Source organism: Erinaceus europaeus, chromosome 6, assembly GCF_950295315.1.
Source record: "Erinaceus europaeus chromosome 6, mEriEur2.1, whole genome shotgun sequence".
NCBI lineage: Eukaryota > Metazoa > Chordata > Mammalia > Eulipotyphla > Erinaceidae > Erinaceus > Erinaceus europaeus.
This window is the reverse complement of record NC_080167.1, coordinates 42,356,793-42,381,978: the sequence shown is the minus strand read 5'-3', so window position 1 is coordinate 42,381,978 and position 25,186 is coordinate 42,356,793. Positions and strand designations below refer to the sequence as shown.

Below are 25,186 nucleotides of genomic sequence, written 5' to 3'. Positions count from 1 at the left end.
AACAGTGAACTTTCCTCAACTGTGGTGGTGGTGGGGAGCTTGGACAGGCACACTAAGCAGTTGAGTTATTTTGTCAGCTCTACATAATATTTATTTATTTGTTTATTTACTTATTTATTTTTGCCACTAAAATTATCACTGGAGCTTGGTACCTGCATCTCAACTCCACTGCTCCTGCCAGTCTTCTTTTTTTTTTTTTTTCCACTTTTCTTTTTCTGATAGAGATGAAGAGAAATAGGGAGAGAAAGACAAATACCTGCAACACTGCTTCACCACTTGTAAAGCTTGTTCCCTACAGGTAGAGATTGGGGCCTTGAACTCAGGTCCTTGCACGTGATAACATCCACATTCTACGGGGGGGCACCATCACCTGGCCCCAGCAGCCAAGATTTATTTAAAAGTCTCATATATTGAGTGGCTATCCAAGGAGATAGCAGGAAAAATGGTATGAAGGTCTTGACTTCCATGCCCCACCCTCTCTGAAAAAGTTGATTCAGAGTGCTGAAGTCCAGGCAATGCCCCCTCAATTTGTTTAGACTTCTGAGCTTTGATGTGGAAGCACAAGAAAATTCTCATTCTTTGGGGTACCTCAGTTTTCTTGCTAACAAAATGAGAAGGTTGTTCTGAATAAACCCTTAAAAGTCATTCTATACCTGTGAAAACCTCCTGGATTTTCCCTGTAAGTTGAGATGTTAGAGAGGGTGGCTGGCCTGGTTTCCCTCCCCACTCCCAATCCCACCCTGGAATCCCCAGTTTAGGTTTAAATAATTAAGTTACCTTTGGGAGTTCAATCAAGCTTGCCTGCTTCAAATGCACTGATTTATATATAGTGCCATTTTTTTTTATATTCTGCATTAAACTCTGCTGTAGTTCTTTGAGATAGAAATGCATAATTTATGCAACTAAGATACGTTGATGGGAAATTAGCCATATGGGTGAGAAGAATGCCAGTTCCCAATTATAGGGAGATTGTAAGAGAGTGGGAGAAATATGAGTCTGGGAAATTGGTTTCAGTTGAGGTCAGTCAATGGGCATCCCTTTGGCAAAGTGAAGATCTTCTAGCATTATGATACCCACCCTTTGCACTGGCGGAGCCAGGTTGGGAGGTGTGCTAATGTCTGGCCTCTCCTTTGAATGACATACACACATTTTCATGTAGCAATACAGTCCCAGAGAGTACCCTCTTCTCCACCCCTGCCCCCAGCCTCCAGCCCCAGGCTCAGGAGGATAGCCACCATATGACCACCCCTTCCACCATCCTCTGTGACACCTGGCTAATAGATCATGCATGATACAATATAGGCGGACTCAGGGCTCTCTGCCACTCCTGGCTGGTTACTGTCACCTTCCCTTCACTATCATTTGGAAAATGTCTCATATTAGACAACAAGTGAGTGAGGGAGGGGATATCTCCCAGATAATAATCAGCTATTAAAAATGATAAAGTCAGGAGTCGGGAAGTAGCGCAGCAGGTTAAGCGCACATGGCGCAAAATGCAAAGACTGGCTTAAGGATCCAGATTCTAGCCCCTGGCTCCCCACCTGCAATGGGGTCACTTCACAGCTGGTGAAGCAGGTCTGCAGGTGTCTGTCTTTCTCTTCCTCTCTCTGTCTTCACCTCCTCTCTCCATTTCTTTCTGTCCTATCTAACAACAACAACATCAATAACAACAATAATAACTACAACAACAATGAAAAACGACAAGGGCAAAAAAATGGAAAGTAAATAAATATTTAAAAAATGATGCTTATCTGAGAGAGATGAGGAAAAAGGAAGGGCAATTACAAGTAGTAATAGGTATAGGTGTGCCTTAACAAGGAAGTGAAGGCAGGACTGTAGGGATAAAAATAGGCAAAAAATATAGATAGGTATAGGTATAGATGAAAATGTATACTATGTTATCCCATATCTGTGACCTTGGGAGAACTATTGCAGCTTTCCCTGGAGGGGAGTGGGGACACAGAATTCTGGTGGTGGGGATGGAATCATACCCCTATTACCTTATAATTTTGTACATCACTATTAAATCATTCCTAAAAACTTTTAATGGCAAATTCTTCTCCTTTGGTTCATCTTGGATGGAGCTTCCTTTAAGTGAGATAAGCCAAAATGAGAAGGATGAATACTGGATGATTTCGTTCACAAGTGAAACTTGGATTAAGTGTGGTGTATTGCACCAAAGCAAAGCATTCTGTGGAGGGGGGGAAGGGAGAGGCTATGGGAGTTAGGGTTTTGGAGTCCTGGTGCATGATGGTAGAAAAGGACCTAAATTGGGAATAAGAGTGTTTTGCAGACAGCTATCACAGAGTGTACTCACTGTACCCACGTGTACAGTGTACTACTGTTCATTAATCCCGCAATAAAGAAAAAAAAATGTAGTGGTTTCAGTGAGTCCTTCATCAACTGAGGGGGAAAACAGTAAGTCACTTCACTAAGACATTTATTTCAGAAGAGAATTTAGAGATATCATGGAAAGACAAAGCTCTCCCCAATAAGCAGAACAACAGCTCATAAAGGTGTTGCGAAGCTTCTTCTATGTATTTGTAATAATTCAAAACTCTGTCTCTCGACTAGCATGGCAAGATTGAGAATGCTTGCTAGAAATCACACCAGTGTTCTGGTTCAAAAGCAGAAGTCTCAGTTTCTCCAAGTGGGAAGAAAAATATGAAAATGTCATGAGGAATTTATGAATTTATTTTGGCACTGACTTTCCTCCTGGTCTCCTGACTCTGCCTCTTGTCCTGTGTGTCTATAGCTCTTTTCTTTAAGTATCAATAGTTACAGTTCTGTCAAGCAATGCAAAGCTGTTTTTTTTCATAATAAATATGAATAAAGCCAGACCTATAATTAAGGGGCTGCCTTAATTCACTAATGAATATATGTAACCAGGAAAATTCCACAGATTTCAATTTTATCTTTTTTTTTCCTATGTGAACTTGGCTTTTGTTTTTGTTTTGTTTATTTTGTTTTACTTTATTGAGGAATGAATGGATAACAGGGTAGTAATGGGGTACAATTACTCATCTCCCTGTGATAGGTGTCTGCAAACCACTCACCCCCAACTTACATCCTTTTCCACCATCATGGACCTTGTATTTTATTTCTTTAATATATTTTTGATAGAACAGAGAGAAACTGAGAGTGGGGGGGGGGAGACAGAGACAAAGAGAAAAAGAAGACACCTGAGCCCCATTCCACTGTTTATGAAGCTTCCCTCCTTGCAGGTGGGGACCTGAGCTAGAACCCAGGTCTTAGCACATGGTAACATGTGCACTCAACCAGGTGCACCACCACCAGGCCCCCTCATCTTAGACCTTGTTTTAACAGACGTCTCAGGCTAAGCCCAAGTGAAGATGGCGCCTACCTTGCCCAAGCCTGGTGTGTCCTTCACCTTGTTGACAGCCCTGAGCAGACAGGGCGGGGCGGGAGGCGGGCTCATCTGCAGAATGCCACTGAAGCTGGTGGCAAACAGAGGTGGCTCCGCAGCTGAAGAAGCAGAAGGTCTGTGTTTCTTCTTTTTAGAAGACAGGTTCAACTTCTGGGCAGCTCTGAAGGGTGAAACGTAGAAAAGGCATGGTAAGCAAAAAGTACGGGACACCTAGATGTGCAAGGTCATTTTCTTTTCTTTTCTTTTCTGTCCCTTTATAGATGCCCCTAGTTCTAATTGAAACAGACCAATTCTCCCTTCACCTTCACTGTGCTCTGCAGTTACCTCTTAAGACAACTGAGTGAAATTAACAAGATACCCAATCATGGCTGGGGGGGGGGGGGGGTGAGTCTTTCACAATCTTCATTTTAAGCAAGAATAAAACTGACCATCTCCAAGGAGAAATACACTAATTAGGCTCATCATTCCATCACTCCATAGTATAAACCCCAGTGTGAGAGACCTTATGAGCAAGCAATTTAGAAACTCTTAACACCTTGTTTGTGTTGTGTTGTACTGTATTGTGTTATTTTATTTTATTTTATTGCCACCAGGCAATAAATTAGTGCTCAGTGCCTGCACAAGAAATCTGCTGCTCCAAAGGTCCATCTCTTTCTCTGTTTTTTTCCTTTTTTTCTTTCTTTCTTTCCTTCCTTCTTTCTTTCTTTCTTTCCCTTTCCTCCTCCTCCTCCTCTCTCTCTCTCTCTCTCTCTCTCTCTCTCTCTCCCTCTCTCTCTCCTTCCTTTCCTCCTTCCCTCCCTCCTTCCTTTTATTTAATAGACCAGAGAGAAGTTAAGAGGGAGAAAGACACCTGTAGCTGGGCTTGATCACTCATGACTCATGAAGCTTCTTCCTGGCAGATTGGAATGGGGGCTTGAACCCTGACCCTTCCACAAAGTATCCTGTGTGCTCAACCAGGTAAGCCACTGCCTGGCCCCTAATGCTAGCACTTTGTAAGAGCCATGTGGTCAAGAGCCACATGGTGATCCAAGGAGGCACACTGTGGGTAAGGTTGCAGAAAGAAAGCACAAGTGCCAGTGCACTGGGGAAAGAGAAATTAAACTTTTTCCCTAGCAACATGACACCAAATCAGTATCAACTCCAGCCAGGGTGCAGGGCCCAAAACTACAGGCTGCCTGTGTGAGGAACAAACTCTCACACAGGACAGTCTTTAAGTACAAAGTGCAAAAGGCCAGGCAGTGGCACACCTGGTTAAGCACACACATTACAATGCGCAAGGATCCAGGTTCAAGCCTCTGGTCTCCACCTGCAGGTGGGAAGCTTCATGAGTAGTGAAACAGGGCTGCAAGTGTCTCTCTGCCTCTTTCCCCCTTGATATCCTCCTCTCCTCTTAATCTCTCTCTTGTCTCTATCCAATAATAAATTAATAAAAATATTTTAAAAAGTGCAATTCATGCCATGAAAGCCAGGGGAGGAAGCCAAGAGTGTGCAGAGGGGAAAAGACAGAGGGCAAATTGGCAGCACCATTAATAACTGTGGTTGTTCACATCACATTAAATCATTAAATGTTCTCTAACACCTAACACACGGTAATCTTATTAATGAGGAGAAGGGAGAAACAAGACAAACTGCAATGGGAGGCCAAGGTATTTCACAGGCTGTATCTAATGTACTCATTTCTGGATTAATTCTTGGCATTTTCACCTTGTACTCTTGTTCTAGGGTTCCCATGATATCTTTGTCCTATCTTATTAAACATCTGAGCAGTTGCCTAAACAAATGGGACTGCCATGACACTATGTATCCAAACTTCACAACCCACCCAAATGTTCTTGCCAATTACGCAAGGGCTCGCAAGAAAGGCAAACAAACAAAAACCAGCACTGGTTGTGCCTCCTTCCACCCTCCCTATCCCAATGATCCAGAATGCAGCGGTTGGCTTTAATTTTGTATCAGTAATTATCATGCTTTTGACAAATCCCCCAAGCTATCAAATTGCCACTGTACACAAATAGAATTACCACCTCAAAGCTTAGTTTGTTCTTCGCCTTGAAAAACAATCTATTTCACAAAAGTGAAATACAGAGGAACGGGACAGAAGAGGACTAATAGATTTTGATGGGATGATATCCCAGTAGGGGCTTCTAGAGTCACTCTGCTGTAGTATAATGGCAAGGGAAGGATAATGGAAAGAGATTTCCATGATGCTTTCTTTCCTTTTTCCAATCAGTGAAAAGAAAATGATCTCACTCATTGCCAATGTCACTGATGCTTTTCTTTTCTTTTTTTTTTTTAAATTTATTTATTAATGAGAAAGGAGGAGAGAGAAAGAACCAGACATCACTCCAGCACCTGTGCTGCCGGGGATTGAACCCAGGACCTCATGCTTGAGAGTCCAAAGCTCCTGGACCACCTGATGCTTTCCTTCTAAAATGAGATGTGAAGTAGAAAGATCCATCAATTCTTCTGGTGCTTCTCCTGGAGTTGTCATTACTCTTGGAGATTCTCTCCCTGAAGGAACAGGAGGTCCTGCACAGGTATGTCAGCATTGCATTCTGACACCTGCTCTTCTGTTGAGAATCTCTCACAGCTTTCAAACCAGGCTGCTAAGTCTTGTGAAGTTAGAAAGGGTTTATCAGCTAGTAGATCAAGTTGGTGTCTGTCTATTCACATTGAGATTTTCCCCTATGATCATGAAAGGACAGTGAAATTGCTAGGTTCTCAATGTTCCACCAAATCAGTGTTCCCAGTTCAAATGGGGAGATGGGGAAGGGAGAGAAAGGCAGCTTAGAAGAGGTGGTGGCCTCTGGCTTTTTCCTTCTTCCTGTTTCTTATCTCTATCACCAGTGTTCACATAACACACACACATACACCCAGGCACACACACGCAAGCGTACACACACACACACACACACACACACACACACACACACCCTGCAGAGGAAGAAAGTGGGGTCCTTGAAATTGAAGTGCAGAATTTCTGAAACAATTCCTGGAATCTCTGTTATACTTGGGCAAACCTCAGCTGGTTTCAATGTAGAAGAATAGTAATGAAGGGGATTGTTTGGAGAACACATTTAAAAATCATTTTCCTCTTAGCACACGCATAGGAAATATGTCAGAATTCCAGAATTGAGAAAATAATTGGGAACTATGCACTATAGCCATCTCTATTCTATAAGAACATTTTATGTTCATTTAAACGTAATTATAACCAGCTGTTTGATTGCTATTCTCTAGGTTCTGATTTCTTGAAAGTCAGCAACTTCTCTTCTTTTAAATAAAACGTCAATGACACACAGATAGAAGAAGGTTAAGGATCAGAAGTCATCCATGTATAATTACATTATTCAGTGGCATAAGGAAAAGGCAGTCACAGAAAAATTTAAAAAGGTAAAGAAAGGCATTTTGACCCAAAGTGAATTCTTTATAACTAGTGCTTTCCAAGTTTTTTCAGAGAGAAAGAAAAATAAATGAGTGGGGGCTCATAAGATTTCAAACAACAACACATCAACCTAAAAAACTACTATAAGCAATATTTACTCGTCTCGTTTTTACTACAGGCAATACTATGCATTTCCTAAAGCTATTCACTCCAACCTACATCCTTAAATATCCATGAACTTCATTTACTTCTTTGTGCCTTATTTCAAGATAAAAGATAGTCTTGCTGGCAGGATGGAATTAACGTTTGTTGAACACCCATAAAGGTGATAATGCGCTGGGCATCATCAGGAAAAGAGCCATACCAATTCTCCCTGTTACTGAAAGTAGAACACTCCTATTTAGCAGGTTTTCTTGAGGGTCTAGAAATTTACATGGAAAAGATTTCAGCATTTCCTGAACCAAATCATAATGTACTGAATCACATTAAATTGTCTACTTTTGTGTCACAGGGGAAGCCTAGAAGTGTGAGTCTGGCAAGACTCTAAATCTAATGAATGATATTCTTCCCTCTGGCTTCTATCCCTTTCTGTCTGCATCATTACTGATCTCACCCAGAGACAATGACCCTAACACATCAACTTGAGGCTATGTGTAACCAGAATCAAGATGACCTTCATATGAGACCATTACTTCTCATTGGACAGCTCTAGCCAGATTTGTTTAATTGAGGCAAATAATTATCTGGTGAATTCAATTGGTCTGGTTGTCAGTTAAGTAGACAAGAAGGAAACATCATGGAATGTTTTAAACCTCTCTCTCTCTGTTTTTGTTTTTTTTTGCATTTGTATAGTAGACTGATGAATTGCCACCTTGGATTTTTAGAATTATGGAGTGTTTAAATGTAAAGTCCTCATTCTAAGTGTATCACATGAGAATAAAATTCTATCACCCTTAAGGATCTAGAGATTATGAAAGCATTGACTCAACATTTTTAAAAGAATTATTAGCTTCAGTGAAGAATAAACCTTTCCTGGGGGAATAGGCAAGGATATCAGTCAGTTCAGTCAAGTCTTTTATTTGTTTTGTTTTTGCTGTTGTTTTTATTTTTAGAATCCTCTATCCTTTTTAAAATTCTATGTGCCACAGCCTGAGAGCATCTCATTTTGTCCAAAGGAAGTGTTCAAATGTGAGAGGTTTATCTAGGTGAGGAAAAGCTTTATAAAATTAGAAGGTCATTCAAGCGCTGCTAAATTGAACTTAGGCAATTGATTGGCAAGCTATCCACTGAAAAATTGTTCAAGAAGAGGGCAGGGTGAGACCCCCCCCCAGCACTACCACATCTGCTGCCCCAAAAAGGTCCTGACCCAGGAGGGTGATGAGAGTGGTAGAATCTCCACTGTCAGCACGTGAAAGACAACCCAAGCTGTAATTTAATGTGACAGAGTCTGGGACTGCCACAGAACACACTAGCTTATGTGCCATTATAAAATATTTCAATGCTCTGAGGATTAAAACTATCTGATAATGAGCAATGACATGACAGATCACAGTGGCTCCAGAGAAATCCACAGGGTCAATGACACAGGGGTAGGAGAAAATAAAACAGATTATAGATGGGAAGGAGATATTACAAGCACCACTGGGTTGAAGGGAAGCTTCTGGAGACAGTTAAGATATCCATCTACAAGTGAGTAAAACAAAAACCATCAGTTTTGCTTCATTTTGAAATGCCGCTGATTTTAAAGTCTTCTGGCACTGTCACGAAGCCTGCTAAGTCATTTTGGAAACTCTCCAAGCAAGGAGAAATAGTGTCCTTCTCCTCCTTGCCATTTTCAAATAGGTTGTCACTGAGGTCATTTCCATGTCTCCAGAGACTAAAAAGCATATGGGTCTTGGGATTGTTTTTTTCCTGATTTTTACGTTAATGATCCATTTCATTAGTGCAAGAAGATAATTCATGACATGACTTCAAATAGCCTGTTTATTGCTAGGAGGCAAAACATGGCTGACTGTTAACCTCGAACAATATTGTGTTAAAACTCTACAACTAGACACTGCCATAATTTGAAAATTATTACTTTTTTTTTTTTTTGGCAATGCCATGCACAACATCAACCTGCAGTGGTAAGCTCTAAGAGTTCACCTTTATTGGTATCTTAACAATCTATTCACTTTTCAAGGGTTTGTAAAACTTGTCCTTATCAACTCTTTCATCTCCTTTCCCCTGGAGTCTGTCTTGGTTAGAGAGTGAGTATCTATCTTGTGTTCTAATACTCAGTGAGTTGCTCCTTTGTTTGCTCCCTTTGCTTCTCTGTTGTTTGCGTTGCTTCCATCTCCATATTTTTGACTCACTGGAAGTGAATACCACATGCTTCCTTCCTCTCTATCTTCCAAACCTGTCCCCCAGAATTCAGTGCCTCATTGAAGGGATCCTGTGTGCTCATTCAGTGCTTCTTATTCCATGATCCACCCATTCTTTGAAGTTAAACAAATATACCCAATGTCCTTAGATTTAGTTGCAAGAAGTCCTAGATCATTCTTAGACCTTGGAATGCTTTCCTCTTTTTAAAACTTTCCACATACCCATCCCACACCCACCCCTAGAAGGCAAAGAGAGAAAGTAAATGTACCACAAATTACAGGCTTTTATTTGTTGATAAATTATACTAAAGCACAGCTCAGCTCTGATTTATGGTAGTTCGTGTGATTGAACCTGGGTCCTTAGAGCCTCAAGCATGAAAGTTTTTTTACATGACCATCATACTATATCCCTGGCCCTGCCAACTTTTGTAACAGGGTTGATGGGACATTGAGGTACTAGTGTATGATGAGGGAGAGGACCCTAGGCTGGGAAAGTGTTTCCCAACCTAGATACCTATCATGGGGAGGAGAGGGGCTGTGTCTATGTATCATGGACTGTACTGTAAACCACTAACCTCCCTACCCCCCTATAAATACGAAGGTTTAGGAATTACCTAATTTTATCTACAACCACAGGACTAGTGATTATCAGCTTCAGACTAGAATTTAAGTTTTCTGTGTCCTAGACCCGGAACCTTTCCACCACTTCATGCTCTTGTGTAATTTAATAAGTGAAAGCAGTTATTGTACTTTATTTGGGCAAAATAGGCCAAATGATAATCATTTGACTAATAATGAAGACAAGAAAAAAAAGCAGTTACATTTTTTTTTTGGTATGAGACTCAAATCAAATTTTCTATAAGCATTTACCAATTACTGATCTAGTTGCTTAGCAACATATCTTCATAACATAGGGGGGAAAATGTCACAGCTGAGTGAGTTAGGTCATGCCCAGAATTGGGACATAGAAAGCAAATTATATGAAAACACTTTCTCTATTCCTATAATTCCCAACCTGGAGTGTGGCCCTGCATAACATTAACAACACACCAGTATAACTATACCACTGCACAACATCACAAGGTACCAGTCTCCACTGCCTCATCCTCTTCCTCCACAGACATGGAAATAATGCTGGAAGCTCCTTAGAAAGCACCTCAGTGCTTCGGAAACCTAATCAGTATTTTCTGAATGACAACTACACACAGAAGAATTGCACAGCCTCTAAGGTTTAAATATCATTAAAGTCATACTCGAGTCATTCATCAGCAGCTCCGTGTTGAAGAGATTTCTTTGAAATTGCACAGATGGGAAGCATTCGCGAAACTCAACATTACTGATAACTTTACATAGGCTCATGGCAACAGAGCTAAACAGAGCTAGGAGAAGCGTGTAGATACTCAGCAGGTAAATCCACTACCTAGCTGAAGAGTCCCATTCAGGTTGGTATCTGTGACTGCACACTAGTCACTTACCCCTGAGGGTACAGAAAGGAAAATAAAAAGCAATATTTGAAAACCACATTGTTGATAGATGTGACTGATGTATCCCAAACTTTTTCTATTTTTGTTTTTCATGATCAGAGTGGGAAAGACAAAAATAATGGGGAAAAACTGAGCCCACTGATAAATGATTTTTTTCTACAAAAGATAGTCAAAGGGAGTCGGGCTGTAGCGCAGCGGGTTAAGCGCAGGTGGCACAAAGCACAAGGACCGGCATAAGGATCCCGGTTCGAACCCCGGCTCCCCACCTGCAGGGGAGTCGCTTCACAGGCGGTGAAGCAGGTCTGCAGGTGTCTATCTTTCTCTCCTCCTCTCTGTCTTCCCCTCCTCTCTCCATTTCTCTCTGTCCTATCCAACAATGACAACAATAATAACTAAAAACAATAGAACAACAAGGGCAACAAAAGGGAATAAATAAATAAAATAAATATTAAAAAAAAAGTGAGACCTTTTTCTTTGTTAGAACCAGCCACCTATCAGAGTGTTTGCTGAGCCAAGCTCCTTGTGTGAAAATAGAAACACTTTCATATTCTGCCCAAACAAAAGTGAAGATGTTTAATGAAAGAATTAGCTGATAGTGTGGAAGACTAAACAGAAGTATAAAGTCTGAATTTGTTATTTCTTGGCTGTGAACATTTGAATTTTAGAAAGACCAAGTAAACACCGTTAATGGCAGACTGTCAGGGGCCTGAGCCTAGAAAGCTCCCAAGCAAGCTGGCAGTGCTGGGATTCTCAGGGCCCAGGTAACCATCCCCAAAGTCTATGGGATTTGAAACATCTTAAGAAAAACTCACTATAGAGGGCCAGGTGGTCATACACCCAGTTAAATACACATATATCAACATGCACAAGGACCAGGGTTCAAGCCCCTGCTCCCCACCAGCAGGGGAGATACTTCATGAACAGTGAAGCATGTCAGCAGGTGTCTTTCTCCGTCCCCTCTCAATTTATCTCTGTTCTGTCAAATAAAAATAGAAAACAAAACTAGGAAATGTTATACATGTACAAACTATTGTATTTACTGTCAAATGTAAAACACTAATTCCCCAATAAAGAAATTTTTTAAAAAATAGAAAAAAAGGAAAAAATAGCCACCAGGAGCAATGGATTCATAGTAGTGAATAGTGACACTGAGCACCAACAATAACCCTGGTGGGAGAGAGAGAGAGAGAGAGAGAGAGAGAGAGAGAGAGAGGATATAAGACTCTTGTCCCTGAGGCTCCAAAGTTCCAGGTTCAATCCTCTATACCACCATAAGCCAGAGCTGAGCAGTGTTCTGGTGAGAGAGAGAGAGAGAGAGGGAGAGAATAAGACTCTTGTCCCTGAGGCTCCAAAGTTCCAGGTTCAATCCTCTATACCACCATAAGCCAGAGCTGAGCAGTGCTCTGGTGAGAGAGTGTTGGGCTGGCTTCGCGAGAGGAGACGGACGACCAGGGACTTATGGTTGAGCTGTATGCAGTATCTCTTTATTCATGCAGGACGCAACGCAATCTAAGCCGAGCTAGACTAAAACTAACACAACTACCAACTAACTAAAACGAACAATGTTGTCCTTACATACTTTCCAAGTAGGGTGTAAACAAGGTGTGACATACAGAGGGTGGAGAGAAAAGTGACTGGTGAAAATCAGGGTGTGACAAGGAGAGGGGGCAGAGCAGGCAAGAATTCTACCACTGAACCACTAATGCCCTGGAGGGAGGGTGGTGCTTTATGTAAATGTAAAAGTGATTTATGTAAATAGACCGCAGCTTTGAATGGGATCAAATTAATCTCATATAGACATACTGGTGTTTAAGCTGGGGGGAGCTGGCATACTATCCAACATCTCCCCCTTTCTTTTTAACTATTTGCCATAGTATTAGGAATGCGGGGCACTTTGTGAGGCAGGGAGACTGATAAGAGGCATACCTTTTGGGGTTCTACTGTCCCTCCTTGCTCAACCTCTCTGTAGAGAGAGAGACTAACAGGATTGACACACCCCTCAGGCTCAAGCCCTTCCAAGCTCAACCATATCCTCACAATTCCCCAACATCTCCCTCTTACTTAATGGCCATATATAACTGGGTCAATGTCTGTAAAAGGCTTCATCTCTGTCAGGGGAATAGCAGTGTAGGGGTGAACAGAAACCTGTTGGGAAGAAAGCAGAATGACAGGGAGGGATAAGTAAGAGTAGCAAGGGACAGAGTAAGCCTGATGGGTGGAGGAGTGGGGACCTGATAAGCCGAGGGGCTAGAGGGGTGATCTGGCATTACAAAATCCCGAGTCAGGTGGTGGAAAGTTCTATGAACTGCTACAGTCATTCTTCAAGAAGTCCAGCAGTATAAAGGGAGTATCCAGCAAGTTCTATAGAAGCATCAGTCCAATGTCAACAGCCAGGAAATAAATGCCACATGTCTATCTTGATGGAGGAGGACAGCCACTGGGACTTTTCTTCTCTGTAGAGAGGGACCTGGAACCGCCAAAACATGATGGGCGAAACAGAAGCAGGAAGAGCAGACACCGATAGGTGAGAGAAAGGCAGTAGGAAAGTCTTGTTTTTTGGAGTCTGTGAATCAGGTTCTCCTGATCGTGCCAGGTCATATCATGGATTTCAGGGGATGGCTGTAATTGTGGGTGATGTCAGAGGTCAGGGGTCCAAGATGGATTTCTGGGGATTCTATATGAGCAGATGCTTCTTTATGCGAAGGCTTGTCATAGCTGTAGTCAATTACTTATGAAAAAACTTTGTAACAAATTAGAAGTTTACTACAATTGATAACTCAATGATTATAATTGGTTTAGGTATCTTTATAATTTTGTGTAAAGGTCATCTTATGTGACCTCATGTAGCAGTCTCTATATAGCAAAATTTTCATACCGAATTTAAGTTACATATATTGATTCTTAACTATTTTTACATTGGGTTTTTAAGCAAACTCAGGTTACTAGAGAGTTAACACATTTTAGTGACTTTTTTGTACATTTACAATGCCAAATTTGTTGTGGATTAATTTCCACAAGATAGTTTACAGGACATTTTTGGGGGCCCTCCAAAAATGTCCTGTATAGAGGATTTGCATTTTAACTTAGGAGATGATGAATTTTCACATTGAATATTTAGAGTTTTACCTTAAACACTCAGTTACTTTAATGAATTAATTTTACCTCTCCTGGTAAGAATGTAGCTTCAAAGTTACACTTTAACCGTTAAGTTAATGTTTACCAAACTTGAAACACGCATATTAAACATATAGTTTATAACACACAGGAGGAGAAAAACTTGTAACTAAGACATATCATTTCAAATGCGAATTTAGATCTACTGTCATAGTTGAACCATCTTTACTCATACAGTTTAAGACTAAACATTTCATATTTATATCAAGACTTAAAAAAGAAATCAAAAAGAGGAATAAACAATTTTTGGACTGTTTCTGGACGTCTCCAGAAACCATGGCTGAGTCCAGCCGTTTTATGTAAAATCAGTTAACTTTCGGAGTACTCTGAGCACAATGGGTCGTACAAAAAACTTTGGTCACTCAACTCACTCAATTTTTTTTTAACTCACTCACTCACTCACTCACTCACTCACTCACTCACAAAACACAACTGGCCAGTCATAGCATAAGACATTTGGAGGAAGAGTTCTGTGAATCAGATATTTTTAGATTCTGCCATGTTGTATTATGGATCCTGGGGTGCATCCTGCAGCCAGTCCTCTTGCAGTCAGTCTTCTTGTAGTGTTTCTTGTTCTTCAGGGGTATCAGCACCATCATGTGGGTATTGCCGGACATGGCGGGCAGGAACCCAAACAGGCTTGGAGTAATTTTGTGGAAAAATGCATGCGAAACCCCTCCCCATAGTCAACAGGGGGTCAGGTCCTTTCCAAATTTTATCAAGTGGGTCTTTCCATTTGACTTTAATAGCTGGGAGGGTGGGTGGTGTTTACCAATGAAGAATAATAGGAGGTTGGTCTGAGTTTTTGTAAATATTAAAGAGATTTAATGTAGTTAAGGCTTTTGCCAGCTGGATATTGGGAGGGCACATTTCCCCTTTTTCTTTATTTGATTGAGCCTTAAGAGTCTGATGGGCCCTCTCAACAATGCCTTGTCCCTGTGGATTATACGGAATGCCTGTAGTATGAGTAATGTTCCAGAGGGAACAAAAATCTTTAAATTGTTTGCTGGTAAAAGCAGTCCAATTATCAGTTTTAAGTTGAAGATGTAAGCCCATTACAACAAAACAGGAGAGCATATGGCTTATAAGCTTTTTTGAGTTTTCTCCTGTCTGAGCTGTAGCCCACATAAACATAGAGAAAGTATCAATTGAGATGAACACATATTTTTGTTTGCCAAAGTTGGGTATGTGGGTAACATCAACTTGCCAAAGAGCGTTGGCTTTTAAACCTCGAGGATTAACCCCCAGAGTTTGAATAGCAGGTGTTTTGATTAGACCTGCAAGAGAGAGAGAGAGAGAGAGAGAGAGAGAGAGCCCCAGGGTCACCTGATGGCAGGATATCAGCCATTTCTGCCCCGACTTCAGGGTTTACTTAATGCTTCATGTGATGAAGAGGATGATACAGTGCCCTAACTACAGCAGATGGCTAAGAGGTTGGGTTTCAGGATTCAAGAAAGATTGAAAACCTCTTCTCAAGTGATCTTCATTTCATCTAGAACTTGCCAAGTTGGTGCCATAGTCTATTGGCATCCTGAGGACAAGTATCCCTTCTGACTACAATTTTTCTATATCTGTATGTCCAGGAAACCTAGTAAATCAGACCCAAATGTTGCTAAGACAGCAAGGTCCTTGCTGATCCTAGAGGAAAAATACTCATGACAAATATGTCTGAGATGGGATGACCTCAAGAAGATGCATCTTGCTTCAAGTCTTGGTAGTCTTTTAAGATAACTCCACTCACATATGGATTGACCTGCCAACATCCATGTCCAGCAGAGAAGCAATCACAGAAGCAAGATATTTTACTTTGTGCACTCTATAAAGAATTTTGGTCCATACTCCCAGAGACAGATAAAGAATAAGGAAACTTCCAGTGGAGGGGATGGGACGTGGAAGTCTAGTGGTGGGAACCATATCGAATTGTACCCCCGTTATCTCACAATCTTGTTAATCATTATTAAATCACTTAATAAAAATTTTAAAAAGATACCTTCACTCGTTCAAGGACATTGGATATGGAATGACCTAGGGGTCATTCTCAATTAATGTGCAAAAAAAAAAAAAAACAATCCACAAGAACACACTACCACATTATAAACTTCATCTGATACTATGTGACGTACCCTTTAACTAGTGACTCGGTGACTGTTAGGTTCTTTGCTCCAGTTGCATCATTTCCTTCCATGCAACTTCCAAAGCTACATTTCCTTACTTCCTTACTCTCAAACTTATACATGAAATCTGAGGATGCCAGTAATTAAATTATGTCCTGGAGGTACAGACTCCAACCCACCAATATGCACTTGAGGAACTTCATCAAGGAGGAAGAAAGTACAATGAACACACAAGTCTGGAGGAGCACCTTCAGGGCACATTGCTTGAAGCTTGCTGAGTACCAGATGCCTTCCTACCTAAAGGACACAGCCCTGCCTGCTGCCTGACCTGGTGAAAGTTGCCATGCACCTGGGTTTGATGACTAGTCACAGCTATGTCCCAGTACTCCCTTCCCTCACGCCTTCATGGAGTCAATGTCAAGTCTTGGGTACTGGTCTGCTCGGACCAGACTTCTTGGTCTCCTCAGTCCAGGGTTCTGTCTTCCTGCTTGACATCCACTTACATGCTTTCTGTTCCAATTTGAAGTGCTCTCTCTGAATCTCTGTCTTACCTGCACTTAGGTCTCACACACTTTGTCCTGTGTTAACACACATTCTGGTCACTAGTCTCTTCTGATGCTCCCTGTCTGCACATCATAATAGCCCCAGTCAAAGTCTGCAAAATAACAGGGAAACTAAGTAGCTTCTAGCTTATTCAGAATCATGTTTGCAAACCAAGACAAACACACAAATTTAAAGTAATGTGAACAACTAGGACACGAGACTCAAATAAATATAAATTTAAGTTTAAATCTATCCCAAAGTTATGCATTCATGATTTTAGCTAGTTGATATTACTGTTATCTTTTGTAAACACAAGTGTTTCAAACCATTTGGTTTTACTGAATGCAACTGATGAAGCTGTGTATCTCCAATCCAGCTATTTCAGTCACCGCTAAACAGTAGCACAGGAAAGGAAAGTCATAGGAAATTAAAGCCCATTCCTTATGCCTCTGCCTGATTTCTGCCGAGAAATAATTGTCCATAATATATGTGTCCACATCTTCTGCAGTGCAAGGGCTACCCAACTAAAATTAAGATTCCTTCAAGAAATAAGCATATTCTAGATAATTTGATTTCGAGAATCGAATGAATCTATCGCTCGTTTCGTTATATCATACTGTCTCTTAGATGGTAACTCCAGCAGTTTCTAGCTAAATAATTTATACATATGCTCATATAATGTTAAAAGAAGGAAACTGCATCATATACCATAAATACAGCCCATTTAAAAGTGAAGGGTGATCACTGACTCTTTAACATTGATTTTTGTTAACTGATTAAGAGAAAATTATCTGAAAAATCATAAGCATCTTTAAAAACAGTTGATATTCACTTTTAATGTCTTTATTTTGAAAGTGCTTTATCCTCCCTTTTCTCATATTTTGATTATGTGAAATTCACAACTGACACAAAATTATACACTTCAGATTGATTTGTTGCCGGTAGCAGCAAACTGCTATCAAGGTGTGATAGCAAGAAATGGACAGCTTTTGCAGAGAAAATAAGGTCTTTTATCTACAACTCTGCTCGATACCTGTAGCTCTTTCAGAGCAAAGCTAATTAATTGTCAATGTTGGATGACAAGCTCTGTGGTTTGGGGGCTTCTTAGTTAATTAAATTTGAATATAACAGTTGGTTTAATTTTCTAAAGGAAATAATTTCTTCTTGCCCCCTTTACGTCAAACTTTCTCTATTTAACAAATTATAGTAAGTTATTTCAAAGCATAACACTTTGAATGGGTCTCTGCATTACAAGAATGGAGCTGGACAGAACAAGGACTCAGAATGCCTGGCCCTGACTTTACAGGAGGGTTGAGCTATCTAAACCCCGGTGCCTCACTAACTCCACTACAGAGAGGGGAAGAAACCCACCTCCTCTCTTTCCCAGTCTCCTCGACTGCCAGGCCACTCGGGAAGGAGTCTTTAGACCTCTGAAAACCACAGCAAAAGCTCACTGCAATAAGGCGCACTCCTCACAGGGTTGGCTAAGGCTTCAAAGCAGAGGAAGAAGGCAACTTTTGTATTTCAATGAAGTAGAACAGACAGTGTAGATGAGAGATTACTCCACTGCAAAATACCTTTTGAAAAGATGAGGAACCTATAGTAATTGTGGCCTATTGAGACCACAGGAGTAATTTCTTTTGTGACTTTTATATCACAAGCTGCTAGCAAAAACTGCTGCTCCTGTTTCATATACAGCAAGTCCTCTCTTAATGTCATCATTGCTGGATTTTTAGAACCTGTAATGTCAAGTGAAATGACTTATAATGAAACTGATTTTACCACCAGCTAATCAGAGAAATAAGAACTTAACTTTTTTTTTAAAAGATCAATTCATTGGGGCTTAATAGTTTACAGTATGGTTGTTGTTACATAGATATAATTTCTCATCTCCCCATGATAGGCATCTGCAGACATTCTTGTTCCTCACTAGATCCTTTTCCACAAGGATTAATTTGCAAGGAAAATAATACTTATATACTTATAGAGCTCCTAGGGATAGATTGTGTTTTGTGTGAAAATTCATGTCTCTCAACTAAAATCTTCATTATATTCTTTCTTTGTCTTACAGTTAATAAGTATTTTTGCAAAGAATCATCAAATGAGTGAAATTCATTTCTTTTTTAAAATATTTATTTCCTTTTGTTGCCCTTGTTGTTTTATTGTTGTAGTTATTATTGTTGTTGTTGATGTCATCATTGTTGGATCTATAAAATGTTAAAAGTGCATGCTGTGGCAACTTTGAATTATTAGAATTCCAAGATTATGAATGCACACTTTTTGCAGAGTTTAAAGCATGACTGTATTATTTCACATAGCCAGGTAGGTTTAAAGTAACATGTTGACTTTGCTAATACAATGGTTAACAATAACTGAGGTTTCCTTGATCGAATACCTGGATAATAGTAAAATTCCTCAATCTAATAGAATTACAAGGAAAGTAATACTTATATACTTATAGAGCTCCTAGGGATAGATTGTGTAGAAAGAAGAAAATATCTGTTCTCCAGATCAGCATGCCATCTAGTTGTGTCTGCAAACATATCAACGTGCAGTGGGATAGCAAGCAATTCATATTATCTAATCAATCAAATAATCAGTCATCTTCTTGGATGTATTCCCACGTTTACACAATAGATATACTTGTACAAATTGCTTGTAATTTGAGTTTTTATAAATTAAATCTTATTTCACATTGATTTTTATTAAAATTCCAGGGACATTTTATCTTTATGAATGATAATTCAGTTGAGACTAGCTACACACACTATATTTTTAGACTCCAGTGTTTTCCTTCTTGTTGGTCAAACAAATCACACGAATAACAACCAATAATACAAAAAGCTGCTCAATGCTGTCTTTGATGATTCTCTGGGGTAACTTCTAAAGCATGACTAATCACCAAGAAATTGTTAGGAAATGTATAAGATATCACTGTTTACATTGATCTTTGACTCTACTGACAGACACTACTATTAACTAAGGGGCTATTTGGGATCTAAATCCATATGGTAGAATAAGTTGATGGCTTGGTGGAGGGTCTTGGTAAGTATCTCGAGGAAATATAGAAATGTGCCCTTGTAACTACAAGAATTCTCTAAGACAAAATTCCTTCAAGAAAGTGACACTGAAATTGAAGAAATAAATAAAATGAAAAAAATATATATTGGTTTTTAGATGAGAAAGTTTTTAAAATGAAGGTGGTTACTATAGCTATAAGAATGGAGAAGGTGGCCCAGGGATAGAGTAAGAGCAGACAGGTGGCTCATACAAAAGTCATGGGAAACCTCAAGCTTAATTAGTGGATGGAAAAAGAGACAGCTAAGGACACTGGGAGGTGACAGCTAGAGAGGTGAGCGAAAAATGGAACATGTGTCCAACCCGCTAAATGTTATAGAAGATGCTCCACCAAACAAACAAATCAACCAACTAAAAAGAGCCACTAGGTAAATGGCTCAGAATAGAGCAAAGTCTGAGTTCCCAGGTTCAATCTCTGGCACTGCCTATGCTGAAGTGGAAATATAATATCTCTCTCCAATCCTCTCCTCTCCTCTCCTCTCCTCTCCTCTCCTCTCCTCTCCTCTCCTCTCCTCTCCTCTCCTCTCCTCTCCTCCCCTCCCCTCCCCTCCCTTCCCCTCCCCTCCCCTCCTCTCCTCTCCTCTCTCCTCTCTCTTCTCTCTCTCTCTCTGCCTGTCTCTCTCATGAAATAAATTTTAAAAAGGATTGTTAGAGAAGAAAGTAGAATAAAAAATATACACTAAGTTTGAATGAATGAGTTTATCATTGACCTAAACACGAAGATAAATTTTTTGTTGTTGTTGTTATTTGAAAAGTTTAGAGGAGCTGGAGGAATAAAAATAAAGAAGTTGACAGTATTATTTTGAGGCATTAAACTATGAAGAAAGAATACATACGAAATATACCTTTGGTATTTATTATTTATGACCTTTACTGAAATTATGAAGCTGTACTAGGATCTTTTTTTTAAACAGAAGCTAGCATAAAATTCATAAAACTGTTCTATAGCTTCTAAAATTAGACACATTTCATTATTTTATTCATATGATTCTACCAATTTAGATTGAGCTCCTACTATTTGTAGGTTACTATGCTATTACCTAATGTTTCTACATCAGGATCCACTACAAACAATTCTCCAAGAAATGGGACTCTTCAGACCAATCTATGCTACTTTACAGATGATAACAGTATAACACAACAGAATAAAGCATGCATGCTGTAGCGTCAGAGACTTATTTCAAATCCCGGCTTTCCCACTTCCTTGGATAGCATGGAACTAATAATAATAGCATCACTGCATGGGTGTGTTGTAAGGACAGAGCACATACACATGAGAAGTTCAACAGACAACAACTGTGGAACAAATATTTTGTTCCTTTCCTCTAGTCCTTCACTCCTTTGTGACCCATTTGATTTGGTTACCACAAAATTTAGAGCCCAATTAATGTCTAAATGGAACTGTCCATTTGGTCTAGAATTAAAATCTTTCTAATTTTTAGTATATACTTAAAATCTACCTTCTTTAATAAACATGCAATTTTATAAGTTACATCACCACTTTAGAGAAACTGGGACACTGAGTCTTGTATGTGACTATTCTGCTCTTTAGGCCTTCCAGGTGGTATTTTTCTCACACTTTCATGATTGCTACAGAGCTCATACTCAGTGGTATATAACATTGAATAATATTGTATTAGTCAATTCTTATAGTTCTTTTAAGGGAAATTCAATTAGATGGGTCAAAAGTAGTTTGGTGTTGTTTGTGATTCTAAATTATTAGGTGACGAATACTTGGTTAAGTCAGTGAAGAACAGAACATTTCTCCAGGGCATTTTGACGCCTGTGATTTCAACAGGTCTCAAAGAGTCTACAATAAAATGTGGGTGGAGACAAGAGTTATGTAAAGGAACACCTATGATTCAATATATGCTTCAGTAAACATTTAGCGTCATAGTGCTTTAGCATTTCAGAGCTCCACTGAAAGTCAGCAAAGGGAAATAGTCAAGAATACAGTCTGTGGAGACAAACTGTCTAGATTCAAATCTTTCTGTTACTCACAGCTCTGAGATCTTGGTCAGCTTGCTTAACTGCCCTGTGCCAAAGATTCCTCACCTATGAGAGCAGCTGTAGCAGTCGCTGCTTCACAGAATTGTGAGATTTAAATGAATATATATGGTAAGTATATTAGACAAGTTCCTGACACACAGAAAACACCAATTAAACATTTACTTACTATAATTATTGTTAAAGTAAAATACTAATATGAAAGCTATATCTAAGTATTTTCTTTTTAGGGTCAGAAATTTTATTTTTTTCAATTTCTTTATTGGGGGGATTAATATTTTACATTCGACAGTAAATACAATAGTCTATACATGCATAAAATTTCTCAGTTTTCCACATAACAATAAAACCCCCATTAGGTCCTCTGTCATCCTTTTTGGACCTGTACTCTTCCCCCCCCCCCCCAACCCACCCCAGAGTTTTTCACTTTGGTGCAATACACCAACTCCAGTTCAGGTTCTATTTGTGTTTTCTCTTCTGATCTTGTTTTTCAACTTCTGCCTAAGAGTGTGATCATCCCATATTCATCCTTCTGTTTCTGACTTATTTCACTTAACATGATTTCTTCAAGCTCCATCCAAGATAGGCTGAATGTAAGTGTTTTGTTTTAGAGAGTTCCATTCCTATAATCTCCTTAAAATGTAAATCTTACAAAGGAAGGTGAAAGAGTTGCTTTAATACTCACTACTGTCAGAGTCAACCCTACACACAGCCCACAAGGGCTTATCAATATTGCAATGGACTCAGTGACATTGACTGTCCTCAGTTCCAATTCTTAGCTGAGAGTTCTGATTGTGTTGCTGGTGGTGAGGGTATACTTATTGCTAAACTAGTTCAGAGAAGAGGTTTTTTTCTCAGTTTGAGCTGATAAACTGGGACCTTTTACAGCATTAAATCAGTTGTCTGGAAAATCTCTTATCAGTGAAGTTCCTTTGACCTAAAAATTAGATGAAATTCAACTCTTTTGTCAATCATGTATCTGTAGACTCTATTGCAAGTGCTTACTTGGTAGTGGCTCCCGAGAGTATGCTCTCATGCTAGAATGATCAGGGGTAGGACACCCTCAGGAACACACTTCAGGCAGCCACTCTGAGAGCATGCATGCAAAATAAAAACATGCAAAACCAAGATACTGTGTTAAGCAAACGAATACAGTTCAGTATAAACTGGCTTATGACTGAACTTGGAAGAAACAATATGACTTTTCTGGATGCACTGAGAATAAGAGGTTGGGCTGGGCAGTGGTGTACCTAGCTAAGTGTGCATGTTACTCACACATATCCATAGTTGGGGAAAAACATATACCTTAAAATAAAAATGTGCAATAATCTACAGTGACTCAACAGGTGCAACAAGCAGGTAGAAAAACCTAAAAAAAAAAAAAAATACACCATATCATACTCAGTTAAATATTTTCTCCTTAGACCTAGATACCCTCCTCACCTACTTCTTATTTCACTTCCCTCAATGACTTTAAGGCTAATCTTGTCAGATAAAGTAAGAACTACAAAAGCTGGATAAGGGCAAGAGACCTGGCATACTCTAATGATGGCCCTTTTGGTCACTGCTAGGCTCTAGTCAGGGAATCCTGTGATTCCCACATAGGTGCGATGGGCCTAGACCTCTCTACACCATCACTGGTCAAATCCACCAGGAACAATATCATAAACCCTATTGTGGGCCTCTATAGGACCTTGCCCTCAATACAGAACAACAATGGTAGAAACTGCCCCACTCTCAAGGCTAGACCAACATACTCTACCATTCAAGGAAGACTGGTCCTGAAATGAGTATAGCCCCGAATGTTCCTAGCTATGACCATGAATGCAAGTTCAGACCGGAGGGGATGCAGAGGATGCACAGGCTCCTGTGCTAAGTATGGATAACATGGGCCCTAGGTCAGATTGATGAGGTCTACAGTTAATGGTATTTATGTAATTTTTTCCATATTTGGGAGCTACTCTCTGTGTTGATCCAGCTTTCTAGTCCCATTTCCAGCTTGTTACTTGACTTACTAATGCTGTCAGTCATATGGGCCTCAAATACTTCTCATCAGCAGAAGAGAACCCTGGTCTAGCTGGAGATGACTTATATGCATAGATTCTTTCTGTTCATAGTTCTGCAATGCTATGCACTGGAGACATCTGGATGCACTTCAGTTTCTAAGTACCTTCCAAAGTAATCTCGTCAAGTTACATGAACAAGTTCCTCAACACCTAGGATAAGAAGATTATTTATTTTAGAGGGAAGCTAAAATAAAGTTCAATTTATAGTTTTTGTTTGTTTGTGTTGGCCTCCAGGGTTATCACAGGGGCTCGGTGCTTGCACTATAAATTCACTGTTCCTGGAGGCTTCCTCCCACCCCATTTTATTGTTGTTATTGCTGTTGTTGCTGTTGGGTAGGACAGAGAGAAATCGAGAGAGGATAGGAAGAAAGAGAGGGGGAGAGAAAGATACCTGCAGACCTGCTTCACTGTTTGTGAAGTGACCCCCCCTGCAAGTGGGGAGCCGGGAGCTTGATCTGGGATTCTTGTGCTGGTCCTTGTGCATTGCACCATGTACGCTTAACCTTGTGCATTACCGCCCAGCCTCCTATTTAGAGCTTTTAAGAATTTTTTAAATATTTATTTATTCCATTTTGTTGCCCTTGTTTTTTACTGTTGTAGTTATTATTGTTGTTATTGATGTCATTGTTGTTGGATAGGACAAAAAGAAATGGAGAGAGGAGGGGAAGATAGAGAGAGCGAGAGAAAGAGATACCTGTAGACCTGTTTCACTGCTTGGGAAGCGACACCCCTGCTGTAGGGAATTGTGAGGATAGGTAGAGCTTGGCGGGACCTCCCCACTGAAAGAAGGGCACAGCCATCCTATCAGTCTCTCTCTACTAAGAGGTTGAGCAAGGAAGGACAGGACCTCCAGCATTTGCCCCACCTATTAGCTTCCCTGCCTGACAAGCACCCTGCATTCCCTGATACAATAGCCCACTCCCTTATAATCTACATAATCATCGTTTTGCCTGAAGGTCCCCTCCCTACTTCCCCACCCATTCCATTCCTTTGATCATATCTGATCTATCTTCTCTTTGCCCTCAGGGCCCCTCTCTGGCTGCTGGTTACTGATAACCTTGCTTTCTCTTCCTTTAACTGATTAAACCTCTTGCTCAACAATTACTGGAAAAGTTCTGACCCTCCCCCAGACCCTTAGCTTCCTACCATATATGGTATACACATGTCACTTCCTCCCGCGACCCTTTAAAAACCTCGCTTTGCTGTTCAATAAACGGATTTGTTCATCAAACATTCCCCCAGTCATCTCTTGTCACAGCACTAGCACCGGACACTGAGTGAGTCCCGTAAAGCTCTACCCCTGCTGCCTCAGATTGCATTCTCCTAGACCCCTGCATCTGGTGAGCAACAACAGAGAAGGCACACCAGGAGTCTGTGCCCGAGAAGAGGCCTCCCCACAAGAAGTACGGCACCCTGCAGGTGGAGAGCCGGGGCTCCAACGCAGATCCTTACACCGGTCCTTGTGCTTTGTGCCACCTGCACTTAACCTGCAGCGCTACCGCCTGACTCCCTTTTTATAACTTTTTAAAGGGTTTGATGGGGATGGGTTGTGACACACCCAGTAGAACAAGCATGTTACCATGT

General features: G+C 40.3%; 1 protein-coding gene across 2 annotated transcripts in view; it reads right to left on the bottom strand.

The window, feature by feature from the left end:
* Positions 1–25,186, bottom strand: part of KIF26B (kinesin family member 26B) — a 566,510-nt gene that overhangs the window by 142,077 nt on the left and 399,247 nt on the right. For both annotated transcript variants that reach the window (XM_007534607.3, XM_060192085.1), the window contains one exon: positions 3,365–3,548. In XM_007534607.3, coding sequence (XP_007534669.1) covers positions 3,365–3,548 — 184 coding nt within the window. The remainder of the gene's footprint in view (positions 1–3,364; positions 3,549–25,186) is intronic.